The sequence below is a fragment of the Tenrec ecaudatus genome, chromosome 2 (genome assembly GCF_050624435.1).
Source record: "Tenrec ecaudatus isolate mTenEca1 chromosome 2, mTenEca1.hap1, whole genome shotgun sequence".
NCBI lineage: Eukaryota > Metazoa > Chordata > Mammalia > Afrosoricida > Tenrecidae > Tenrec > Tenrec ecaudatus.
Window position 1 is genome coordinate 35,877,138 of NC_134531.1, and position 24,025 is coordinate 35,901,162.

General features: G+C 40.6%; 1 protein-coding gene and 1 pseudogene across 12 annotated transcripts in view; one reads left to right on the plus strand and one right to left on the minus strand.

Annotated features, from left to right (window-relative positions):
- Positions 1-20,997, minus strand: part of CPLANE1 (ciliogenesis and planar polarity effector complex subunit 1) — a 125,838-nt gene extending 104,841 nt beyond the window's left edge. For 4 of the 12 annotated variants that reach the window (XR_012782824.1, XM_075540946.1, XM_075540944.1 and 1 more), the window contains exons 1-14: positions 20,178-20,507; positions 18,569-18,695; positions 16,653-16,788; positions 16,413-16,532; positions 15,266-15,498; positions 13,913-14,019; positions 10,202-10,358; positions 9,080-9,183; positions 6,321-6,503; positions 4,787-5,036; positions 4,472-4,627; positions 3,525-4,294; positions 2,763-2,971; positions 1,698-1,778 (exon numbers count right to left, since the gene is read on the minus strand). Coding sequence is in view for 10 of the 12 variants with exons in the window: in XM_075540946.1 (XP_075397061.1) it covers positions 1,698-1,778; positions 2,763-2,971; positions 3,525-4,294; positions 4,472-4,627; positions 4,787-5,036; positions 6,321-6,503; positions 9,080-9,183; positions 10,202-10,358; positions 13,913-14,019; positions 15,266-15,498; positions 16,413-16,532; positions 16,653-16,788; positions 18,569-18,649 (2,587 nt within the window). In the remaining 2 variants the exon portion in view is untranslated. Of the gene's footprint in view, positions 1-1,697; positions 1,779-2,762; positions 2,972-3,524; positions 4,295-4,471; positions 4,628-4,786; positions 5,037-6,320; positions 6,504-9,079; positions 9,184-10,201; positions 10,359-13,912; positions 14,020-15,265; positions 15,499-16,412; positions 16,533-16,647; positions 16,789-18,568; positions 18,696-20,177; positions 20,509-20,791 lie in introns of those variants that run through there. The other 8 variants (XR_012782825.1, XM_075540950.1, XM_075540945.1 and 5 more) reach the window with 6 other exon arrangements.
- A 2,343-nt stretch (positions 20,998-23,340) lies between these two features.
- LOC142439942 (peptidyl-prolyl cis-trans isomerase NIMA-interacting 4-like) lies at positions 23,341-24,025 on the plus strand (annotated as a pseudogene).

Below are 24,025 nucleotides of genomic sequence, written 5' to 3' on the forward strand. Positions count from 1 at the left end.
CCTCTTTGTCTTGAGTAATCATGTTGGGAAGGTGAGCATCATGGAATTCCAGGTGAATAGAACGACGTGTTCTTGTGTTCACAGAGTACTTGGTAGAGGCCCAATGTCCACCTGCTATCTTAATACTAAACCTATACATAGATGTATTCCATTGAAATATAGAACTATATCTACATATGTACAAGCCTGTATTTAGACCTCTATAAATGCCCTTTGCCTCCTAGTTCTTTCCTCTATTTCCTTTTACTTTCCTCTTATCCCACTATCAAAGTTCAGCCTTCATTTGGGTTTCACTAATTCCTCTCAGTTCCATTGTCCTTGATCAAGCCCTACCAGGTCTCCTACACACTCCTTACCATAGATTTTGGATCACTTGTTCCCTTCTTCCTGGGTTTGTTAACACCCAGTTCATTTCCCTGCCTCCCCCTCTCCTATATCCCCCTGGAACCTTTAGTCCATTGTTTTCTCCTACAGATTCCTTATCCCACCTATGTTATCTAGATAAGACCTGCAGAGATAAGATGCACAAAAACAAGACAGAGCAACACAAAGCAACAAAAGAAAACAAAATAACAAAAACAACAAAAAAATCAATGACAAAAAAAAAAGCAAAGCCTATAAATATATCAAGGCCTGTTGACCTTTACAAATGTTTATCGGTCAAGTTTGATGGGGCCCCATGTCCTGGCCCCACAAACTATTTGTGGTATTCCCCCGGGACTTCACTGCTCTGTTCCCCTTGCTGTTCTGTTACACGCCCTTCGTGTTTCGCCTCAATGTCGTGGGGTCAAATCTGGCCCAATTCCGGCACTGCGTCTCCAGTGTTGTCCCCTGTAGTGGGTCAGTAATGGACGTGTCTCGTTGTGGGGCCAGCCCTATGGTCCTCTCTGTGCATTGGCTGCTCAGAGCAGGACTGTCATCCTCAGGACTTGGTGGGCCAGGATGTGCTCTACTTGTTTTTCCTCCAGCTTCTTTTGCTCCTATGTGCTCTGATCAGACATTCTTAAAGGTAGAAAGCCTAGGCCTCATGCTTTTTTAGGTCTTTAAGAATGTGGGTGCAAATCAGAAACATTTTTTAATTATCTTAATATCCTCATTTCCCCCAATCAACCATTAAGCACAGATGTCATCCCTAACCAAAAGGAACAGAGGAGGCTTCACTATAAACAACTGCCACAACTGTTGGTAGAACAAATTCGGAGATTATAAATAACTATAAATATTTATTTCTGACACTTAGGATGTCAGCAATATTAATTCCATCTGGGCATTAAGAAATCTTGAATATGTGGGTGAAGAGAGACAACAGACAGTGTAAGATACAAAATAATAATAACAGTATATCACAATTGATCAAGGATTCACAAGGTTGGGAGAGTGGGAGAGGGAGGGTAAAAGAGAGGAGCTTATACCAATGGTTCCAGTAGAAAATGTTTTGGAATGATGATGGCACCATATGTACAAATACGCTTGATATAATTTATGTATGGAATGTTATAAGAGCTGTAAGAGCCCCCAATAAAATGATTTTTTTTTAAAGAAAGAATTCATGAATAGATAGGTTAAGTATATGCCAATAAACCATTAAAAAGCAAATCATGAGTATGCTGAAAACTGAAATTACATTTAGGCTCTGTACCAAACTAAACTATGTTCCTACCAATATTATGTCAAGTATTTTTTAAACACAGCCCTACCTTTCTCTAGAGTTTCTTGTAGAGCTTTCTTCCACAGCAGAACAGATTTTTCATATGATCCTAACAGAAAATGTTCTTCACCTAAAAGGTTTTTAACCAACAATTAGCCGTGGTTAACAGTACAACTTTATAAATATACACTTTATTTTCAAATTGTCACAAATTATTTAAAAGTCAACTAATTGTAACCAATTAATAAAATCAAAGCCCAGCTAACTACAGTGCTTATTCACAGAGTGAGAAATTGTTTATGAGCCACTGACCAATTAAGGCTCAGGACCAGAGTCTCAGGGACACAGCCCACAAAAACAATGTTCTATATTCTATTTTTAAAAGTGAAGCCTAGCTAACTACAGTGCCTATTCACAGAGTGAGAAATTGTTTATGAGATACTGACCATTTAAGGCTCAGGACCAGAGTCTCAGGGACACAGCCCACAAAAACAATGTTCAACATTCTATTTTGAAAAGTAGCAACTGAAGTCTTTAAAAGTTTGGGAGTAGCCACCTAAGAAGCAACTACTGGTCTCTCCTTGTTCAGGGCAAAGAGGAGTGACGAAAATCAAAGACACAAGAAAACAATTAGTCCAAAGGCCGAATGGACCACGGGAACCCCAGCTTCCACACACTGAGACCAGAGGATTAGATGGTACCTGGCTCCCACTGCCAACAGCTTGGAAAGGATCACATGTAGGAGGTCCTGGATAGAGTTGGAGAAAAATGTGGAATAAAACTCAAAATCATAAAAAAGACCAAACTTACTGGCCTCAAATAATGTGGTGTAACTCCTGAGACTATGGTCCTTAGAAACCCATCTGGCCTAGAACTAAACTCATCCCCACGGCTCAACTTTCAGCCACATAGACAGATGCAGAAGGTCAACAGTGAGAGAAAGATATGAATTCTTTAGCTCAACCAAACAAGATCAAAAGGGCAGCATCTCAACAGACAGCAGTCGCAGGCAGGAAGAGATGGGAAAGAAGGATGGCAGGAAATAGTAAACACAGGGAGGAAATGCAACGAGCGCCATTACCCTGTTTCCAACCATCAGCAGAGGAATACTGACCATTTATAGATTTCAGTTCTAAGGTTTGGCTCAAGTGATCTCCAGCAGCCTGTAAGTTAGCTTGTACATGACAGAGCAGGGACTTGACAATAGATGCTTCATGTGTCATTGCTTCAGTTAACTGCCTGTCACCTTTAAAAACTCTTCGACTTAATTGTGCTTGATACCATAATGATTTTTGGTACAATATTCTCCAGAGAATAATTAATCTGCACATAAAATCAGACAATCATCAAAGGCGAATTTCAGACTAAAAATTAAAATGCAGTTAGTCCCCTTTTTAGTTGATGTATTTCTTGTTTGCCTATATTCTTCACTTTAGTAATATGCACAAACTGATGGGTCTTAAAGATACTGCAAACTCTAATGACCGAAAAGCATACGAAATGTTTAAGTCTTCATAAATACACGATCCACCTGAAGTTTTTCTATAGTGTGTAAAGACAGATCAATATGTTAGCAAGTACCTTAACCTAATACTAACAAAACATGCATCCTGCAGAGCATTTGGAATAAATGCTAAAATATTTTTGAATAACATACAATCTGTAATGCCCAGTGCTGATGGATGCAAGGTTTCTTAAGGTGATAAACACATTCCAGAGCCTGACAATGGTGGTAGTTCCCTAACCTGTGAATCTACCAAAACCCAATGAATTGAACACTTTAAAATCGTGAACTGTATATGGGAATTACGCCTCATGTTTTTAAAAGGAATAATATCTACAATGTTAATCCTAATATTCAATGAAGTGATTATACCTGTGGCAGGGCTGTTGAACAAGATTTACGACTTGAGGCCGTTTCTTGAAAGGCGAGTCCCAAGACCACTTTTCCTGAGGACCATAGCTTTGAAACATTTGGAAAACAGGTACCACCAAGGAGTCTTCATCTGCTGCTCTATTTCCATCAGCTGATGTAAAAATCATTTCAGGTTGAAGCTGATATATGCCATTTAAGTTGGAAGCCACCATTTTGAGTAAATAAAAACAGGCTAAAAGCTTCTCCGAGAACAATTGATCTAGTTGTTGCTGATTCAACAAAAGTTTCATGGTATGTGAAGTCAGTTTTACCAAATGTCCCAAATCTTGTTTGTATCTCATATCCCAGTACTGGAATGATAAACAATAATGGAAAAGTTGAAAGATACAAAGCATCCATGCATTATCTCTCGGGCTCTTACCTGAAAAAATATCAAGTTGAGGGAAAGGACATTTGACAAACTGAAGAATGTATAAAAAGTGAGTAATACAAATGACTGTGTAATTTAGCATAACATTTTTTTCAGTCACATTCTTTGAAATTCCTATATTCCATGCTGCAAGGAGATTTTTCTGGATAGAGTGCAGTTCTGTAATGGTCCCGTCTGCCTCCTGTGTGCCATCCTTTGCATGTATTGTATCAAACATAGATGCAAATTCTAATCTTCCCTCCTTGAAACTAGTAAATAATGGATCATTTTTTTGGTTCCAAAAAGAAAATGGGCTATTTGGAAAGTGTTTGCTTTCATTAATTTCTTCCATTTCAAAATCCTAGAACACAAGAGAAAAATCATACTTAATAACACATACTTAATAAGACCTTAAAAGAGAGTAAATTTGAGGTGTTAAATTTCTCTTCCCTATAATGAGAGACATAAAATTTGTGTCTTGGAAGAAAATCAATGCATAATTGTTGTTCAAAGTAAATAAGACATGGCGACTACTTACTTGCAAATCCCCTTTTTTTTCATTTAACTCCAATGTTTCTTCTACCTGTAAGAATTTGGGGACAGTTGAATCAAGTGAAGTATCATTTCCTTGGTGTTTTAACAGACTAGACCTTAGGGAATCCAGTGATCGTAGGTTCAGTTCTTTCCCTCTGGGCTATAAGAATGAGGACGAAAGATTTACAAGAGTGAAATGTTATCAGCAAATTCATTACACAATTTTTTTAAAAGTCTCATAAACAGCTGTATGCCATCCAAAGACATTACTGTCCATATGCAACTTTTATTTGCCAATAATACAAAAAAAGTACACTACCTTGGACAATATCACACTTTGGTATGTTTTCTCCAGCCTCTGGGTTGAATCAAGTAGAAGTGATCTCATGAGAACTGACGGAGACAGCTTATCAAGAAACCGAAGGGTTGTGACCATATAGCCATCAGAAATAATGAGGTAGGGGAGCCGGGAATGTGCTTTTACAGAAAACCTCTGTCTTGTAGGATCACCATCAGAAGCCGATGAATCTACAGAATTATTTGAATCTTGGCATGTAAACTGCTGAGGTCTAGCAAACAAACATAAAAATTCAATAAGCAGTAAGAGACAAACCTTAAATGAAACAATTATACTATTCCAAAGAAAAGTAACAAAACCAATGAAAACTAAAAGAGAAGAATAACAAAGTAAACAAATGAAAAAGGGAAAAAACATTAAATGAATCTATCTGGTATGTTTCATTTGGGTTATTTTGTTTTTTGTTTTTTCCTCCAATTTCAATGGAATGGATTCCAACTCGTGATGACCGTGTGTGTGAGTAGAACGGTGTTCCATAGGGTTTGCAGTGATTTTCTTGGAAGCAGATTGCCAGGCTTCCCTGCAGAGGCCCATCTGGTTGGTCTCAGACCTTAACTTCTCAACTACAAGTATTTCTCAAAATAAGTGGTACCGCCCTCTAGGGGGCACTATAATGATCCAAGAGGCCTGTAAATACCTATAGCACTCATCCTGGATTACAGGCTCTCGGGAGGACCAAAGTTCTCATTGTTTAGGGGGAGGAAATCCATGATTTTTCTTCTGAAAGGGGGTGGTAGGCCAAACAAGTTTGGTAGCCTAGGTGTTGGAAGCTAAATACATTGAACAGCTACATCACCCAGGGACTCCTAACCGTGTCTATCGCTGTCATGTTAGTATAATATAATGGATCAAATCATTATTTCCTGTATTGTGGCATCTATACTACTGTTTTTAATTTATATACAAACTAATTAAGAAGAGAGTAATTTCCCCAAATCAACAGGTAATAGAAGAAACGAGATTTAAATCTTGATCTGTCTGATTTCAAAGTCAAACTGCTATTCTAATCTCACAATTAAAATGTGGTTAAATGCTAATGTCACCTATCCATTTTCAACATTTTTTTTCCTTTGGGGAAAACAGAGTAGATAAATCCATGCGTCAACTTAATCTTTAAATTAGTTATCTAAGTGTAATTGTTTTACAAGAAATGGCATACATTTCTATTGTGAGTCAAAATCAACTAGAAGGCAATGAATGAGCTTTTCTTTTCATTAGCTTTCATCTCAAAGAAGATGAATTCTCAGGTGCTACTGACTGAACATTCAAACAATTTATACTTACATAGTTCACAATGGCAAATTTTCAGCAGGATTAAGCCGTAAAAAGAAATAAAAGAGAACTATAAATAAGAAACAGATTATGAGATGACAGACTAAAAGTAATACTAAGACCATTTGAAAGAGGAAATTATAAAAACACATAAACATGCAGTAAAAGGAATGTCAAATGAAAAAAGTACTGTAAGCAAATTAAAGTAATTCAAATGCCTCACCTGTATGTTATTAGTGGATGAAGAGGAATAAATTCAGCTGGTCCAAATTCTATAGAGCAACCACATGTAACTAATGTTAGCAACTCGCCCTGGCAGGTCAGTAAAACCAGGGAGCCACGCTTTAACATGCAAGTCAGAAAAAGATTATCATGTGTCCAGCTGATATCACCTACCCAGTAGGACCTAGAAAAAGCGAGAGGCACCACATTAAGAAAGGGCTCTCTACAACACCTTTGGCAATTTGTGCCGAACATAAGGAGCCGTAGAGACACAGTAGGTTACGTGCTGGGCTGTTAACCAAAAGGTGGACAGGTCAGGCCCAGCAGTTTAGAAGGCCAGTGGTTCTCAACCTTCCTCATGCTGCCACCCTTTAAAAGAGCTCCTCACGTGGTGGTGAGCCCCCCTCCCAACCATAACATTATTTTCGTTGCTACTTCAAAACAGTAATTTTGCTACTGTTATGAATCGTGCGACCTCTGTGAAAAGGCCCTTCAACCCCCACAGGGGTCACAACCCACAGGATGAGAACCGCTGGTGTAGTCCGTCTGCTCCTGTAAAGCAGGAGTGTCAAACCAGCAGCCACATGGCTATTGTTCTGAAGAAAATAGCGCTTAGGGGAGATCGAGGCAATACTGTACACACAATTCCCTCGTTAGCCCTTTAGCTACTGAAGATGAGTATACACACGGCCCGCTGTCTTTCCTGGGAGCCTGTGGACATGTGTAAACGCACTGACTCAGTTCCGGCAACGTTTGGAAGCGATGCGTCTGCCACGCTCAGTGTCACGTCATGTAAACAGATCCCAATAGCGAGAAGGTTAAAAAGAGCACTCTGGGTTGTGCCGTTATGAATCATACCTAGCGGCAGCGCTAGTTAACATTTTTAGAGGGAAGCCATTACGATTGTGCATCACGTTTGTCAGCTGTCCAACATTCTGTGTTTTTTATTATATACTTTGTTATATTTTCTGGTCACAAAATAAGAGGTAAGTGAAAACTAATATGAGGAAAGCGCTAGCAAGTTTCAGGTAAAAAAGAATAACTTTAGTTTTATAAATACCGTATATACTCGTGTATAAGCCGAGTTTTTCAGCACAAAAAATATGCTGAAAAACTGGGGTTCGGCTTATACACAGGTCAGTGGTACCCCAGCGAGGTGTAACATCTCGCTGGGACACTCCCACCGAGGTAACGGGATGAGTGCCCGTTATCTCGCGGGTGATTGCCGTTTCTCCGCTGTTCATTCAAAGGCCCGCTGACACTGCAGGGCTTTGAATGTTTGGTTACTCACATCTGACCAATCAGAGCTGTCCTGTGACGTGTATCTTTGAATAAGCCTTTTAAAGACCTTGTGCAAAGGATGTGGCATGAATGATGTCATCTGGTCAAGCCCGACTAACAAAAGGAGGAAATCTCATGAAGCCTGACATCGAGTTAATAGCAAAGTGGGTTTGAGATGCATGGGAAGACATTCCAGAAGACGTGGTGCGACGTGTCTTCCAGAAATGTAGTATTAGTAATGTTATGAATGGCAATGAAGACTGCACTTTGTATGAAAATGACAGCAGTGATGGTGATGACGGCGATCTCAGTGAGGACAGCGTCTATGCTGACCTCACAGCGGCTGAAGCTCTGCATTGGGATACGGATGATGATGAGGAATCCAGTTTTGAAGGATTTTAACTCTTTACATTTTAGGTTGGTTGCTGATTGAGCTCAGGGAATAGTACTCTTAAGGTATCATTGTTGATACCATATTGTTTTTGGTGAACCTATTTTCCACTTACTGTGCTGGTTTACTAATGTTAAATGACTTGTCCTTTTATTTATGTTTTTCATTCAAAATAAATATATAAATACATTACCCCCACTGATGTCTCAATTTTTAGTAATTTTATTTTCATTTGTTTTGATTATTGAAACTCACCAATAGCTTCTGCATTTTCCACCCTAGGCTTATACTCGAGTCAATCAGTTTTTCTGGTTTCCCAGGTAATAATTAGGTACCTCGGCTTATAGTCGGGTCAGCTTATATTCGAGTATATATGGTACATTAAATAAATGTTTAAATAAAAGCAATTATATAGTGTTTTAATTATCCTATCCATATTCCTGAATCACTTCAAAATATAAATTTAGCAAATTTGATGTGGCCCGTTGCACCAAATGGCCCATGTTTTAATTGAGTCTGACACCCGTTCTGTAAAGATTTGCAGTCTCAGAAACCTGGCTTATGTCCTAGTGGAAGTTCATTACCCATACAAAGTCATCTTCTTGGAAGATGTTTATTACTTGAAGATCAATGTCACTAAATTGCACATGTAGAAATTGTTCAATTGGTGTATGTTCTATTGTATGTATTTTCAACAACAAACTACAAGAGTCATCTCCCACCTTGTATATCTGGGCAGAGATGCAGTGGATACAAACCTTATGTAACAAGCTATCAACACCCAAGAGCAAATAATGGTATTCAAAATCTAGGATCTTTCACTTCTATTTCTCCAACCAAACCTGATACTTCATTAGTCCAGTATGATTCCATTTCTCCTCAGTGACAGAGGAAGAAATGAAAGAAAAATGTTCACCAGATCTTTGAAAGCTTTTTATATAAAAAAGCAACTTTTAGATAGAATTATCCAGCATACACACCAAAGATAAACTGTATTAAAGGGTAGCTTCTGAAATAGCTGAATGTGAAATTTGTTGGATGACTGGACGACAACAACACCACTGTTGAGAAGTAGAAGAGAATTTTACCTGGTAAGTGCAGCTGGAAGGACAGGATTCTTGTTACTACATCCTTTAAGGCTGCCAGAGAGGGTTGCAAAATTCAGTGTGTTTATAAATAATACCTGAGTTGCCTAAAATTAAGAAAAAAAAGTTTCAAATTACTTTACTCATTTTACCTACTCCTTCCTCACTTATTATCTCATAACCAACATCTTGCATTTATGACAGTTGAAAACATTCTTAGGTTTTGCTCTAGCCGCATGGGTGGGGGTTACAGCTAGACTTGGGGTGTCCTCCACAGGCTACCCTGAATATTACATTAAAGGTTCCAACAGTGACCAGGCCACATAAGGATAGCAATTAACTGGTGTCAGGGCACTTTCTCCCATTCAACCACGATGTCTCAGTCCAGTCACAGAAGGGACAACCTGAAGACAATGTGAGATCATGGGCACACAGTAGGTGGCCAGGTATGAGCCAAAAGAAGGAACCGGGAATAAGCTGCATGGGGCTGCGTGCAGAAAGAGGACAAATGGGGTCCATACAAAGAACCTGTGGCAGGTGGTGGCTTAGTAGGGTCCCCACCTAAGGGAAACAATGGGCAACACCCAAGTACCATCACTCTCCACCCCACTGGCTCCACTGTGGTGTGGAAAGCCTAATAGGGAAGAAGAAACATGTGCATATGCAGCCCAGGTGCAACAAATGGTCAGTGAGAAAACATGGGGAGACGACATTGGTACCAAAGACAGGGTACAACCCCCAACTGTATGTACCACTGATCTCACATATCCCAACTCTCAAATACCAATGACCTGATCTTTGGAACCTAAGCAAGTTAATAAGTGAGGAGTGAGTGTACTTGTGACAGGACAAACCTAGAGGTCTATCTACTGTTCTACCAGTCAACTCTGCCTGGACTCTTTTCCTACCATGCTCCTCGATTCAATAACCACCTGTTATGGAAGCTAACTTTTTAAATCAGCAATGCTAACTTGCATAGAAAATACCAACTTAAAAAATATATATATGCATACACATATAAATACTATTGAGAAGAAAAAAAGCAAAATACAATTAAAAAATAAGACTTCTCTTTATAAATTACATTCTATAGCTTATTTTCCAAGATAGATTACATTTCCCTACCTTTGGGTCTCTCTGATTGAGAGCTACTGCCAGGGTAAGGCCATCTCTTGAAAAGGCAGAAATCAGAGCTCCTCTGGACTTCACTGATTCACACTTAGGAATGAGATTGCCAAGGAAACGGTCTTGTTGTGCCCAATGAACACGATATAGCAATGATCTAAGAGCATAATGAAACAGATTTAAACAACATATACTAAGTCTTAAATACAGAGCTCATTAAAAAAATTAAAGGGTTCACCTAAATTATGACACGTGCATGTATATTGAGAAGACCTCTTGGTAACCATTCAGAGTTTCATTCACAATAGGAGTTACCAGTAAGTTAAACAACTCAGGATTGGAGTTTTGTTACTACTTTCTACTTCCATGCAGAGTTAAGTTTTGGAAACCCGCAGGGGCTATCTACCAAGTCCTACAGGGTCACTGTAAGTTGGAATTCACTCAACGACAGTCAGTTTGTTGTTGTTTTGGTTTTTAACGATGCTCCCTAGTCAACTCAAAAAACATCTTTTTCCATTACGAGTCTAGATGCACATATTTTTATGCAATAACAAGCATTTTTCACAGAGACTGCAGAGAGTACGGGGAAATGGTTTGGGTGGTGGCAACGTTCTACACAGATCATGACAAATTCTCTATAGCCAAAAACTCATTGCCACTGAGTCACAGCAACCCTACACAGGGTTTCCAAGGCTGCGAACCTTTCTCTCGTGGAGTGCATCGTGGGTCTGAACTAGTGGCATGATGGTTAGGCTTTACTCAACAGTGCCACCAGAAGACAGTGTGTGTGTGTCACGGTGTAAAACTTCAAAAAGTTCATGGAAAACTTCCACTTCTATTTTTCCACGTAATTTCTGAAGGCCCATATTTATCAAAATTCATGTAGTTAAAACACTTATAATTTGTTCATTTCACTTTATGTAAAACATGCTTCACTAAAGTGGTAACCACACAAAATAAGCAAGAAAAAAATCTAAAAAATTGCCCCGATTTCCAAAATCTCCCTACGGCATGGTACACTTTTAATGTATCTTTTCCTACATTGTTGGGCTTTTTAAAATAAATATATTGGGGGGAGGGGGAGGAAAGCAGCAGACACCAAGGGCTCAATAGAAAATAAATGTCTAGATAATAATGTCAACATATGTACAGATGTATATAAGAGCTGTAAGAGCCCTCAATAAAATGTTTAAATAAACTAACTTTCAATTAAAAACCACGACTATGTAAGAGTCGATGTTGGGTCGCTTCCCACCCACAGGACGCCTGCACACACCAGGAGGCAGCACTGCTTGGTCCTGGGCTGCCCTCAGTTGTTGTCACTCTAAGAGTCACTGTGTCCACCTTGTTTAAGGGTGTTCTTTTCGGCTGCCCTGCCACTCCACTAAGCATGATGCCCTTTTCCGGGGCTGGCGCCTCCTGCTAAAATGTCCTACAGAGTTGAGACAAAGTGCTGCCATCTTTGCATCTACGGAGCATCTGGCTTTACTTCCTTCAAGACAAGGTTTGTTTGCTCTGGCAGTCCATGATATATTCAATATTTCTCACCAACATGCTAGTTAAAAGGTATCAATTCTTTCTGTTTCATTGTTCACCTTTCCTATGCATATGAGAAGACTGAAAATATCATAAATCGGGTGTGCTTTAGTCCTTAAGGTGCCATTTTTATTTTTAGTACTTCAATAGCATATTTGCCACCGTGACATATACTTTGGTTTCTATACTGCTGCTTTCATGAGTGTTGATTTTGAATCTCAGTAAAATAAACTCCTTGACAACTTCAAGATTTCTCCATTTATTATGGTATTACTTGAGCATTTTATGTTGAAAGCTATAGTCTCCCCACCCCTGCCCCTTGACCAATAAGGTTCAAATAGGATAGTGAAACCTATTTTGTGAAGAACAGAATCGCATAGTATAGAATTAACAATTTACCTTTCAAGGAACAGTCGTACAGCAGGGAGAACATGTCAGTTTTCCCTATGTGATTACAGTTGAGGCAATTGTTTACCATGCTATTTCAATGTTCATTATGACAAAAGATGCACAGCTGAAGATTATGCAGAAGTAAAAATACCTTACATTTTAGGACTTCAAATACATCACACTGATGCATCTTTTTCTTCAGCATGGCACTAGTAAACTGTTCATCAGTAGTATGAACACTCGAGTATGAGCTGAGTTTTTCAGCACATTTTTAATGCAGTTTTGGTGGTAAAATTAGGTGGCTTGGCTGACATGCAGGTTGGCTTATAGTTGAGTATATACAGTAAGTGGAATAAGGAGATACTCACCAGTATATAGATCTAATACTCTGGATCACTGCTAAAGGCTGTACTCTTTAATCTTTATCCCTAAATGTTTTTTAAGTCCTGTTCATTCTCAGCAAGCAAGTTGTACCATTTGCTTATCACAGAAAAATAGTAAGTTTTCATCCAATCCTGATGTCATGTTCTTCTTCATAGCCCAGTTTTTCTCAGCATACAGGTTCAAAAGTATGGCAAAAAGATACAACCCTGATGACAAAATAATGATCTATAAATTATCAGGGGCTCGTGGGGGAGGGGGGTGTGGGGAGGGAGGGAGAAGAAAAAAAAAGAGGACCTGATGCAAAGGGCTTGAGTGGAGAGCAGATGCTTTGAAAGTGATTAGGGCACGGAATGTGCAGATGTGCTTTATACAATTGATGTATGTATATGTGTGGATTGTGATGAGAGTTGTGTGAGCCCCTAGTAAAATGTTAAAAAAAAAAAAAAGATACAACCCTGATGCACACCATTCCTGATTTTAAACCATGCTATACTGCCTTATTCTGTTGGAACAAGAAGTTCTTGGTTTATGCACAGGTTCCACATGAGGACAATTACAAGTGTTTTCGAATGCTCGGGGGTTTTTTTTGCAATGTTATCCAAAGTTTGCTATACCTTTGTAGATCCAGTAAAACGCCTTTGTATTAATAAAACACAAGTAAACATCCTTTTGGTATTCATTGTTTTCAGCTAAGGGCCAATGAGATCCCTCATTCCCGGTCCTCTTTTGAATCCAGCTTAAATTTCTAGCAGTCCCCTGCAAGTGTGCTGCTGTAATCATTTCAAATTAACGTTAGAAAAATGTTGTCTGCATATGTTATCAATAAAAGTACTTCATAACTTCTACATTATATTGCAATGGGCACAAATATGAAGCTCTTCCAATTGGTTGGCAAGGTAGCTGTTTTCCAAATTTCTTGCCATAGATGAGAAAGCAATTCCAGCACCACTTGGCATGTGTGTTAAAGCACCTTTCAATTAGTATTCTGTCAATTCCTGGAGTCGTTTCTTTGCAAATGCCTTCAGTGCAGCTTGAACTTCTTCCTTCAATACCATCTGTCCTTGATCACATGCTAACCTCCTAAAAAAATCAGTGAAATGCCACCATTCATCTGTCAGTTTGTCAGCTTGTGGTGGTTTGCATGTTGCTGTGATATTGGAATCCACGTCTTAGCTTTTCAGACTCATGTGTTATATGTTGTCACTTCCAAGCAAGAAACAAAACAAAAAGAACAAAGACTTGCAACATTGAACATTTCGAAGTAAAAGCTAAAGATATAAGAGTAATACTTTTATAGGGAAAAATTAGTTGTAATTCACTATCATATTATGTTTATATAGGCCAAAAGATAATAGCATTTTTTAAAGTGAAAGACAGTAAAGAAAGGAACATTTACCTCACCTTAAATGGGTAGACACATTCTCATGCCACCGCATTGCCAGAAATGTTAACTTAAGGCAGTCCCCAGAATAAAACGTAAATGAACACAAGCAGCAGTCTCCAAATAACTGTAGACAAATTTAAGATACTTTAGTTTAAAATTAACCTGAAAATAAGTCGATACACAGCACATATTATCATCATGATAAAATGAAAAAATATTGTAATCCTGCTTGAATCTTATCTTTAAGCTCAAGACTTCAGAATTCATTTTGTGAGGCCAAGGTAGGCTCCAAATGAGAAGTAAGGGTTAGTCTCATAAAGAAATTACTGTTCTTCACACTCGCTATAACTGGAAAGATCTTTGTTTCTGTTTCTCTCTTAAGAGTTATTGAACCCAGCACACAACCCACAGCAGCATGGTAGCAAGTGCAGAAAAACAGAACTTCAAAATGGAATTCTTAACAGTGCAGATTGGGTAATAAAATCCTGGCCTCTCCATACAAAGAGTTATTTGAAAATAATTTAATGAATAATTTATTTCCTGGAAATCAAATAGCTTAATTATTATCAATTCTAGCTTGTTACAGTACAAATAAAGTTGTATTTTAAAACCAGGTAAAGCTAGTTCCTGAACACTTCCTCCCCTCCCAATTATCATGACCCCAATTCTACCTTGCGGACCTGGTTATACCAGAGGATGTACAGCGGTGCAGTGGGGATCTGGAGGCACAGGGAATCTAGGACAGACGAACCCCTCAACAACAGCGGTGGGAGTGGCAACACCAGGAGGGAAGGGGGTGTAGAAAGGGAGAACCGATCTCGGAGATCTATGTGTAACCTCCTCTCTAGGAGATGGGCAATGGGGAGGCGGGTGAGTGGAGATGCCGGGGAGTGTAAGATAAGATAGAATAATTATTTATAAACTATCAAGGGACCAGGGGAGGAGCGGGGAGGGAGGGAAAGGGGGGAAAAAAGGGAAACCGAGCTGATTCCAGGAACCCAAGTAGAAAGTGAATTATGAGAATGACGAGTGCAACGAATGTATAAGGGTGCTTTGCTCAATTGATGTATGTACAGACTGTGATAAGAGCTTTATGAGTCCCAATAAAAAGATTTTTTTAAAAAAAACAGGTAAAGAAAAAAGAAGTTCCAGATTCAAATCACTTTTAATAAACATTTTTTAAATGTAACCAACAAATATGAAAATATCTTTTCCATACAACAGTTTCACAGTTACTGTGACAATTAATGATGAGACACAAAGCTACGTCACTGGACATGCTGCTGCTAAATAATTCACAGAGAGTCTGTTAAAAGTTCTTGGAGTCTGAGATCACAATGCCTGTTAAGCTCATCTGACTTGGGTTTTACCTCATTGTTTATAAAAACAGCATGCACTGAAGCTTCCTTGTCTTCGGTGGAAGGCAGAAGAACTGCTTCTTCAGGTCTGATACGGGACCACTGGCCCACCACTGCACGGCTTTTAGAAGACAGCACAGTCTTAGCATCCAGATGCTCCCAAAGGTATAAGCATCCGGAAAGTGTTGTAAGCAGGACTCTCTTTCCATTTCCAGATACATATAAATACAGTCTCAAAGAGCTTGCTTAAAAATAAATAAAGTAGTTAAACTTCTAAAATCTGAAATCCCTCAGGAAAAATACATAGTTTATCTTGTCTAGACAATCAGAAACCCAAGTGATGCTACCAACTTAGGGTATAAAAACCTAGGAGGTGTTGTTAGTTTCTGCCAACTCCTGGTAAGCCCTGTGTGCAGGTAGAACTGCTCTACGGGATTTTCATGGCTGTGGCCTTGTTGAAGCATCTGGCCAAGCCTGCCTTCCAAGGTAGCTCTGGTGATTCAAACTGCTAACTTTTCCACTAGTAGCTGATTGCTTAACTGACTGTACCACTCAGGACTCCTTAAAGGTGTTGGTAGTAAACAAAAAATACCAATAGTAGTAGTATTTGGGTCGCAATTAAGTCAGGATCAACTTGATTGCAGTGGGTTTGGGTTTTGGATTCAAATGTGATACTAAGATTGCATTATTAAATAGAATGGCAGATCAAACTTCTTCCACAAGACATATCTGGCTATCACAAAGCAACACAAAAGACAATAATAGCTTCACATTTTGATTCTTTGATTTAATAAAAGTTTGTATGATTTTATAGCAATACTTTACTTCCTATAGTGTTACTGGGAAAAGTTGTCTATGACCATCCACTGATGACAAAGACATGTCTAAACATGTCTTTTTTGGAATAAACTCATGCATATACGAACTGGGACCCCAGCAGCACATAGACCGATATATATGATAGGGCTTCAAAAACTTCAGGGGGAAATTAAATTAAAATAATAGAATTTCTCCACAAAACTTTTGAAGCTCCATCATAATATATCTATGGATATACTTAGAGACATTTTAAAATTATAATAGGAAAACATTTCATCCTTTTTCTTATTTATTCTTCTTTATCACATGAAACCAATTTAAGCAAATAAAATATTCCTACCTACTGCAGCTTTAATCATTTCCTTAGGCTCTTTAGCTGCCTGTATCATTTTCAAGCAATCTTTATCTTTGTTCCAAAGAAAAAGTTCTCCTGTAATGAGTACCCCAGCCAGCCAGGCATCTGCTCCCCAAAAAAGAGAGAAATGTAATATTCATTGTAAAAGTTCCTTAGATCTACAGGCTAAATTATTGAAAATACAGTTACTCTAGCCCTTCAAAACACAGATCCCTCCTACTTAACCATTACTGGACGTTGTTAGGGCAATGGCGTCCTTCAACACAGGCTGCAGCACAGGGATTCTCTTTGTTGTCCTTCCTGATCGTAAATTAACTTCATTTATGAATTTATCATCCAAAAGAAAAACAGCTTCATTTTCCTAAGAGAAGAAATATGTAAAGGATTTAAGAGGTGACAGAGGTCAAGTTAATCTATGTAATCTCTCATCTAAACAAATTATCCTAGGAAAGAATGACATGGCGTGTAAGAAATGATTATACACTTGTTCCACAAACCGTAAGATGACCATATTAAAGTGGAGACCCTAAAGGACCTGGAGATTTTTCAACAGATTTTAAAATATCATCTTATTAAGAGTTACTCTGTAAAATGAACGACTGTATTTATATTTCTTTTGAAGTTTAAAATTATCATCGGGATATCTTCAAATTCTGCTAGCCCAAACGAGGTTGTCTGCTCCTTAACCTTATCAATTTTAACAGGAATGTAGTGCTGAGGGCTACACTTTGGGCTGCTAACCTCAAAATTGCTATTTCAAACCCCCCAGGCACTCCAAACAAAGGATGAGGCTGTCTGCTGCCAGACAAGAGTTATATAGTCTTGGAACCAGTAAGAGTTGCTATGAGGCAGAATCGGTTCGTCAGCAGTGAGTTGGTTTTATTTGGAATGGGCAGTTTTAAAATTAAACCTATCTCACACTCTCTCACTGCCATCGAGCGGTTACAACTCATAGTGACCCTTAGCACAGTGCACAACTGCTCCTGTGGGTTTCCAACAATGGAAAGCTTGCCGGGGTAGAAAGACTCATCTTCCTCCTTAGGAGTGGCTGGTGGAACCCACTCTATCAGCAGGCCTCCAAAACTATATCTACAGTTCTATGAAAACAGATTTTAAACTTCTGAAATTCATAAACCGGACTCGTAACATTTTTTATTATCTAGTAAAATATCTTTTTTTGATTTCCCTTGTTTTCATACATTCTAGGGCAGTGATTTTTAAAGTACAGTCACTGAACCAGCAGCATCAGAAATACTACAGCATATTTTAAAAGTGCAAATTCTCCAAACCCGCCCCAGACCTGCTGAATCAGAAAGTCTGGGGTAGGCTCAACAATCCGTGCGTCATTAACAAGGCCCCCTGATGATTCTCGGTTATCCTGAAGTTTCAGCACCATTATTGGGGTCCCAGAGGAACTGAAATAACGGTGTTATTTCTCACGAGAAATGTGAATACTCTTTAAAATTGTAATAATCTTGGAAATTCTAAGAGGAACTTAGAGGCTGGCCCACTTTCCCAAAGGTGAATAATCTGTCCCACATAATTTTGTTTTCCTGAATTGTCAATACATTGTGACCCAGGGCTTCCATTCCTGTGGTAAGGAACACTAGAAAGCAGTTTATACAGATATCACCATGGAAATAAACATTCAACTGACTGCTAGAGAGACAGGTTCAAAAGATTAACCATCCCCTTTTGATCTATGTACCATCTCAACCTACTTTTAAAAATACAGACAATAACTGGATTAATGGTTTTTTGGAGGTATGGTAGGGAAGGCTGGGGGAAATGTGGAGCAAATAACAATGAGTATAAGAATCAAGAAAATGTCCTAAAATTGATTGTGGTGGTGACTGTACAACTCTTCTTAACATGATCAAACTATTGAACTGTATGATTTGTGAATTATATGCCAATAAAACCATTTTTTAAAGAACACATTTTTAAAATTAGACTCCCTCGTAGGTTGCTTTCTGAAAAAATATGCTTATCATAATTAAAAATAAAACACATACACACACAAACCCTGTTAGTGAGCTTGTTCTCTAGGTGTTTTCTTATTACATTTCTACATCTTCAGAGGCAGAACACACATTTAACATATATTAAAATTAGTATTGTATGCATAAAGAAAATTCTACCTGTCCCAACCAAGAGACTCGTGGCCAGGGTTTTTTCTGCTTGATGCTTGTTGATGTCAAAACTTCTAATCTTATCTCCATGCTTGTCCAGAGTATAGATAATTGGTTGAATTACCATCACAAGACACTGTAAATAATAAGAAAATTTTCCATAAAGGTTATTATTGGAATGATCGACAAAATGGAATTATAGACCATACACAAATAAAGTGATGCTAGTTTTCCCAAATTTTAAAACTGTTCTGTAGAAAATGCTGTACAAGATATCCACTCTACTGTCAGATCCTTCAGAAACGTGTGTGTGTGTGTGTGTGTGTGTGTGTGTGTGTGTGTGTAATGAGAAGGAAAAATGAAACTGGGCAAAACATAATCAACTGGTCAATCTCAGTAAATCTATTTAAATTTTTTGTAAACTTGTATTATGCTTCATCAACTCAGGTTAACTTTCTTGTAAGGTAAAAGAATAATAATGAATCAGATATTTTATATGTTGAAGTCAGGCAAAATGCATAAGCTGTTTTGACAAGTTATTCCTTAAAATAGGAAGATAAACATGAACCAAGCCTTCTGACCGTGGAGTTTCTGTGTACTGCATTGTAGACTGCCTTTTCCAATGATGCCCACAGCAATCTATTCCCAACAAGGGCCACAACATCGCCCCTCCCACATGCTCTTCTTACAAAGTGACCCTGACACTCCACCAAGTGTGTTATCCTTCTTCCCTTGAAATGGAGAATGGAGAAACTTCCATAAACTCCTGTGTTACAAACCCTTAAACATGTCCTTGTCGTTAGGAAGAAAGGCTTGGGGCATGCTCCAAATGAAAGATGCGTGACATAAGACCACTCAATCCTGCAGTGTTGTGTGTTCTGAACCAGAAAAGGTGATTTTCTATAAAGGAAAGGTATTATTGGGATGATTGATAAAACTCGAATATGGACTATTACAGCAAGGTTATGAACTGCTGCCAATTTTCCTGAATTTTTTCACTGTGGTGTAGGAAACACTGTACAGGATAGTCTACACCCAGATAGTTCAGAAAAATGTGTGTGTGTGGATGTTTGGGAGTGTAAAGAGGAGCAAGAAAATTGGCCAAAATATAAACAACTATCCAGTCTGGTTGAAGCTTAGTGGCTGTTTACATTAATTTTTCAACTTCTCTATAAACTAGAAAATGACCAGGTAATCGATGGCATTAAGAAATTGATGCTTTAAGAAAAAAGAAAGAAATGAATGCTAACTTTCATAGGTACTGTTAAGGGGATGGGGAGTCCTTACTTTCTACGACACCACAGCTAGAATGCTTAAGGATTTACAAATCGAATCACGAGATGCCAAGGATTTGTTTTTCAATCCTCCGGATATGTGATTTCTGCAATAACACGTACAGGTTAAAAAGCCAGCTAAGGCATCTTAAGATTTCAGGACTGAGCCCCTGCCCTTTGGCTGACGGATGCTCTCTCGTCTTTGGAACCTTTAAGCCTCCCGGGTGGTCAACGACCCTTCCGGCCGCACGCTGCGGGGCCGCGAATTACATCCAGGAAGAACCACCTCCGACACGGGAGAAGTCGTCCGTCAAGTGCGTCACCAACACGGAAACGTGAGGTACCTTTCCGTACAACGGGGGGGCGCAGGCAGTTCCCAGAGGCTCACCACATCCTTCCGTGGTCCCCACCACGGGCCAGTGGGCGACAGCGGCGCGTCCACCGCTGGGTGCAGGGCTCCTCGCGCCTCAAGACAGACAGACACACACACACACACACACACACACACACAGGCGTTGCGGCCAGACCCTCGGACGAGTCGCCCCGAGGCTGGCTGGCCGCCCTCCGAGCCCGCGGGGTCCCCACGGCGGCCTCCAGGCCGCGGAGCGCCCGCCTCGGCCACGCGGAGGGCCGAGCGGGCCGGCCGGAGGGCGTGAGGCGGGGCCGCGGCGTCGCCGGCCCAGCAGGGGGCGTCGGCCGGGAAGGGGACGCAGCGTGCCGGAAGTTGCCTCCTCCCGAGCCAGCGGGGCCCGAGGCGCCCAGAGGCACGAAGACGCGCGGAGCGCGGCCCCGGCGGCGGCCCCGACGCGAGCTTGCGCCCTAGCGACGGCCGGAAAGGGGGCGGGCCGCGCGCGAGGGCCGGCGGGAAGCTCGCAGGCTGGTGGTCGCCCCGCTGCCCGCCCCGCTGCCCCAGCCGCCCGAGAGGGGCCCGGGCTCCTCCCCGCCCGCCCCTCTTTACCCGCTCCCCCGCGCCCTCCTCCGCGGCTGCGCAGACACGGGACTGGCCGGGCCCAGCGCTCGGGCTTTCTCTGATTCCGGAGCGAGGCTGGTCTCCCCAGTGGAGGCTTGCAGAGCCTGGAACCGAAGAGGGTGGCGTGCTGCCCTCCAGCGAGCAGGGGGGCAAACGGCGACGCTCCTGCTTGCTGTGACCGCTGCCCTCGGTGCCCTGGCTGGTGCCGCGGTGACGCGTTGGGCTGCGGTCCGCAGGCTGCGCAGTGGACGCCCCGCCCCACCCCCGCTCCTTGGGAGAGAGGGGGGCTTTCTACTCCCTTGAACTGTAGTCTCAGAGTCCCACGGGAGGTCACGATGAGCCAGCACTGACGGGACAGCCCTGCCCCGACTTGTTTATTTACCAGCTTTCTTTCGCCCCTTGCGGGTCCAGTTAACTGACTCTCTACAGTGGTCACTAACAGGTAACCCTAGAGTCCCGCTTAGAAAGCATTTTTAAATTGTGTACGTTTGAATGCCTTTGCCTGTAGTGTGCTCTGCTTTGCTACCCGCTCTCCTCATAGCGTGCCTACATTACTGGTCTGAAGGCATTTTTTTTGCTTTGTAACCTTTAGCGTCCCTGAGCTGTGATGCATGGAATCTTCCGTGAGCATTCAGTGCAGCAGTCGAGAGATCAAGAGATGTATTAAGTAAATCTGCTGCAAAGGAAGTTTTTAAGTATTGAGGTGCAAGAATATTATGATTATGAGGTGATGATGGGATCAGGGATCAGGCATCAAAGACCCAAAACAAAACAAACAAAAAGCATATTAATGGGAATGAGGGAGAGGGTAGAGTGGAGACCCAAAGCCTATTGGTAATCAATTGGATACCCCCTGTCAGAATGGCCACAAGGAAGAGAAGAGCCAGTCAGGATGCAGTATAGCACCAATTAAAACCCCAACTTCCTCTAGTTTTTTAATGCTGCCCCCTCCACTACCATGACCCCAATTCTATCTTACAAATCTGGCTAGACTAGAACATGTGTACCAGTACAGATAAGAGCTTGAAAAACAGGGAATCCAGAACAGATAAACCCCTCAGGACCAATAAGGAGAACAGCGATACTAGCAGGGTAAGGTTTTGGGGTTGGGGGAGCTAAGGGGAACCAATCACAATGATTGACATATGGCCCCCATCCCAGGGGGACAGACAGCAGAAAAGTGGGTGAAATTAGACAGTAATTAAGGAAATGAGATGGGGGTGGGGATATGAGCGACTGATGCCAGGGGCTCAAGTAGAAAGAAAATGTTTTGAAAAAGATGTTGACAACATATGTAAAGATGTGCTTGGCAAAATGGATGTATGTATGGATTGTGATAAGAGCTGTAAGAGCCCCCAATAAAATAAAATAATTTTTTAAATCAAGAACTAAGACATCTTTCCCCAGTCTCACAATTTTCACTGTGCCCATTTCTAAGTCCTAAAAAGGGGATTGTGGTGGCTGATTTTGCTGTTTGACCATCACATCTTGATGTGTTGTGTGATTCTGTGGTTGCCTGTTCATTTATTTATTTACTGTGTTTACAGGAGGTGGCTCAAAGAAATAAAGCTTCCAATCATGCCACAACAACCCTGCAGGACACAGTAAAACTGCCCCATTGGGTCTCAAAGGCTGTAAGCTGTACAGAGCCCACTGCCACACCTTTCTCCTACAAGTGGCTGGGGGCTCAGCCTTTTGGTTAGCAACCAGGTGCTTACTCACTCCACTGGCATGACTCTCTCAAAGGAAATAAATCCCTGAGTGAGTGGAGGACTCTCCCCTCCCCCCCCCTCTCTTTCCCCACCCCCCACCCCCCCCTGGGTGCTACAAACAAACAGTTACGCTCTCAGCTATTTCAACTAAAAAACTCTGCAGCACACTTCTGACATGACATGCAAGGGGCTGGCTGCCCTGAGCAGGAATGAACCCCATCTTGTTTGATCCTATTTATGTGACATACATGGAATAGAAAAACGTATTCACAGCAGGCAGATTGGCCATTTCCAGGGTCTGTCTGAGGATAGGGAAAGCAGAGAAGGAATGTGTCAAGGGTGTGCATCTCCTTTGAGAGCGCTGAAATGTCCTCGGGACAGATAGTGGTGACGGCTGCACGATACGGTGAATATACTAAATGCACTCAACTGCTTTCAGATGGTTCAAGTGGTAAGTTTATGTGTTTATGTTACTACAAAAATTTTTTAAATTATTGGGAGTTGTTACAGATAAGACAACAATCCATAATTCATTTAGCTCAAGCATTATTGTATAGCTGCTGCCACCATCAGTTTCAGAACATTTTCTTTCTTCTTGAACTCTGAAATGAACTCCCCTTTATCCCTCCATCCCCAGGAACCCTTGTTAAATATATATATATATATATATTTTTTTTTTACACCATCTAATGTGACTGTTCACCTATAATTATGTTATTCATTCCCCTGGAGAGGGGTTACACAGTCATCATTGCTATCGGTTCCCCCTTGCTCCTTTCCCCCTCTCTCTACCCGTACCTTCAGGGAATCCTCACTCCCATTATTTCTAAAGGATTTATCTTGGATTTCTGCATAGAACTATCTGAATTATACAAGTGAACACACGCAGGTCTAACAAGGTTAGTGAGGTAAAACTAAGATTATAATAGTAAGGGAAGGAATAAAGATTGTATGGAGGCGTTCAACTGAAAGTTTCAAAGATGCTGCCCACAGGTAAAAGTGCTACTGGAGAAGGTGGGAACAGGAGGGCAGCCTCTGGGATTGACAGCACTGGCAAGAAGGCTCAGGGTCCCAAAGGTGGTGGCAATGCAATAAACGTCAGATACTCTCTATACGAAAGACACAGCAGTATTTTGGAAGCCATGGAAAAGGTGAAGCCTGGAATAAGATTCAATGAAGTAACTGTACAATAGAGTGAAGAAAAATCCAGGCAAGGGGTATCTTGGGTTGGATGACCAGAGGGTCCATGCTGGCACCATTTCAAGAAACAGTATTTGCCTTGCCTATAAGTGAGTTAGCTAGACCTGCAAATAAAGACCCTCTTGTTAAGACAAAATGTGGTTATGTTATTATTGATGGGACAAAATCAAATCATGCAAAAAATTGGAAAAATATGAAAGTGACTATAGTTGTACTAGGCTTCAAAAAAATCATGAGGATAAAAAAACCCAACTTTCTTTTAGTTCCATTTTTGACAAAATTTACCCAACAAACTTTTTTGTTTGCTTGA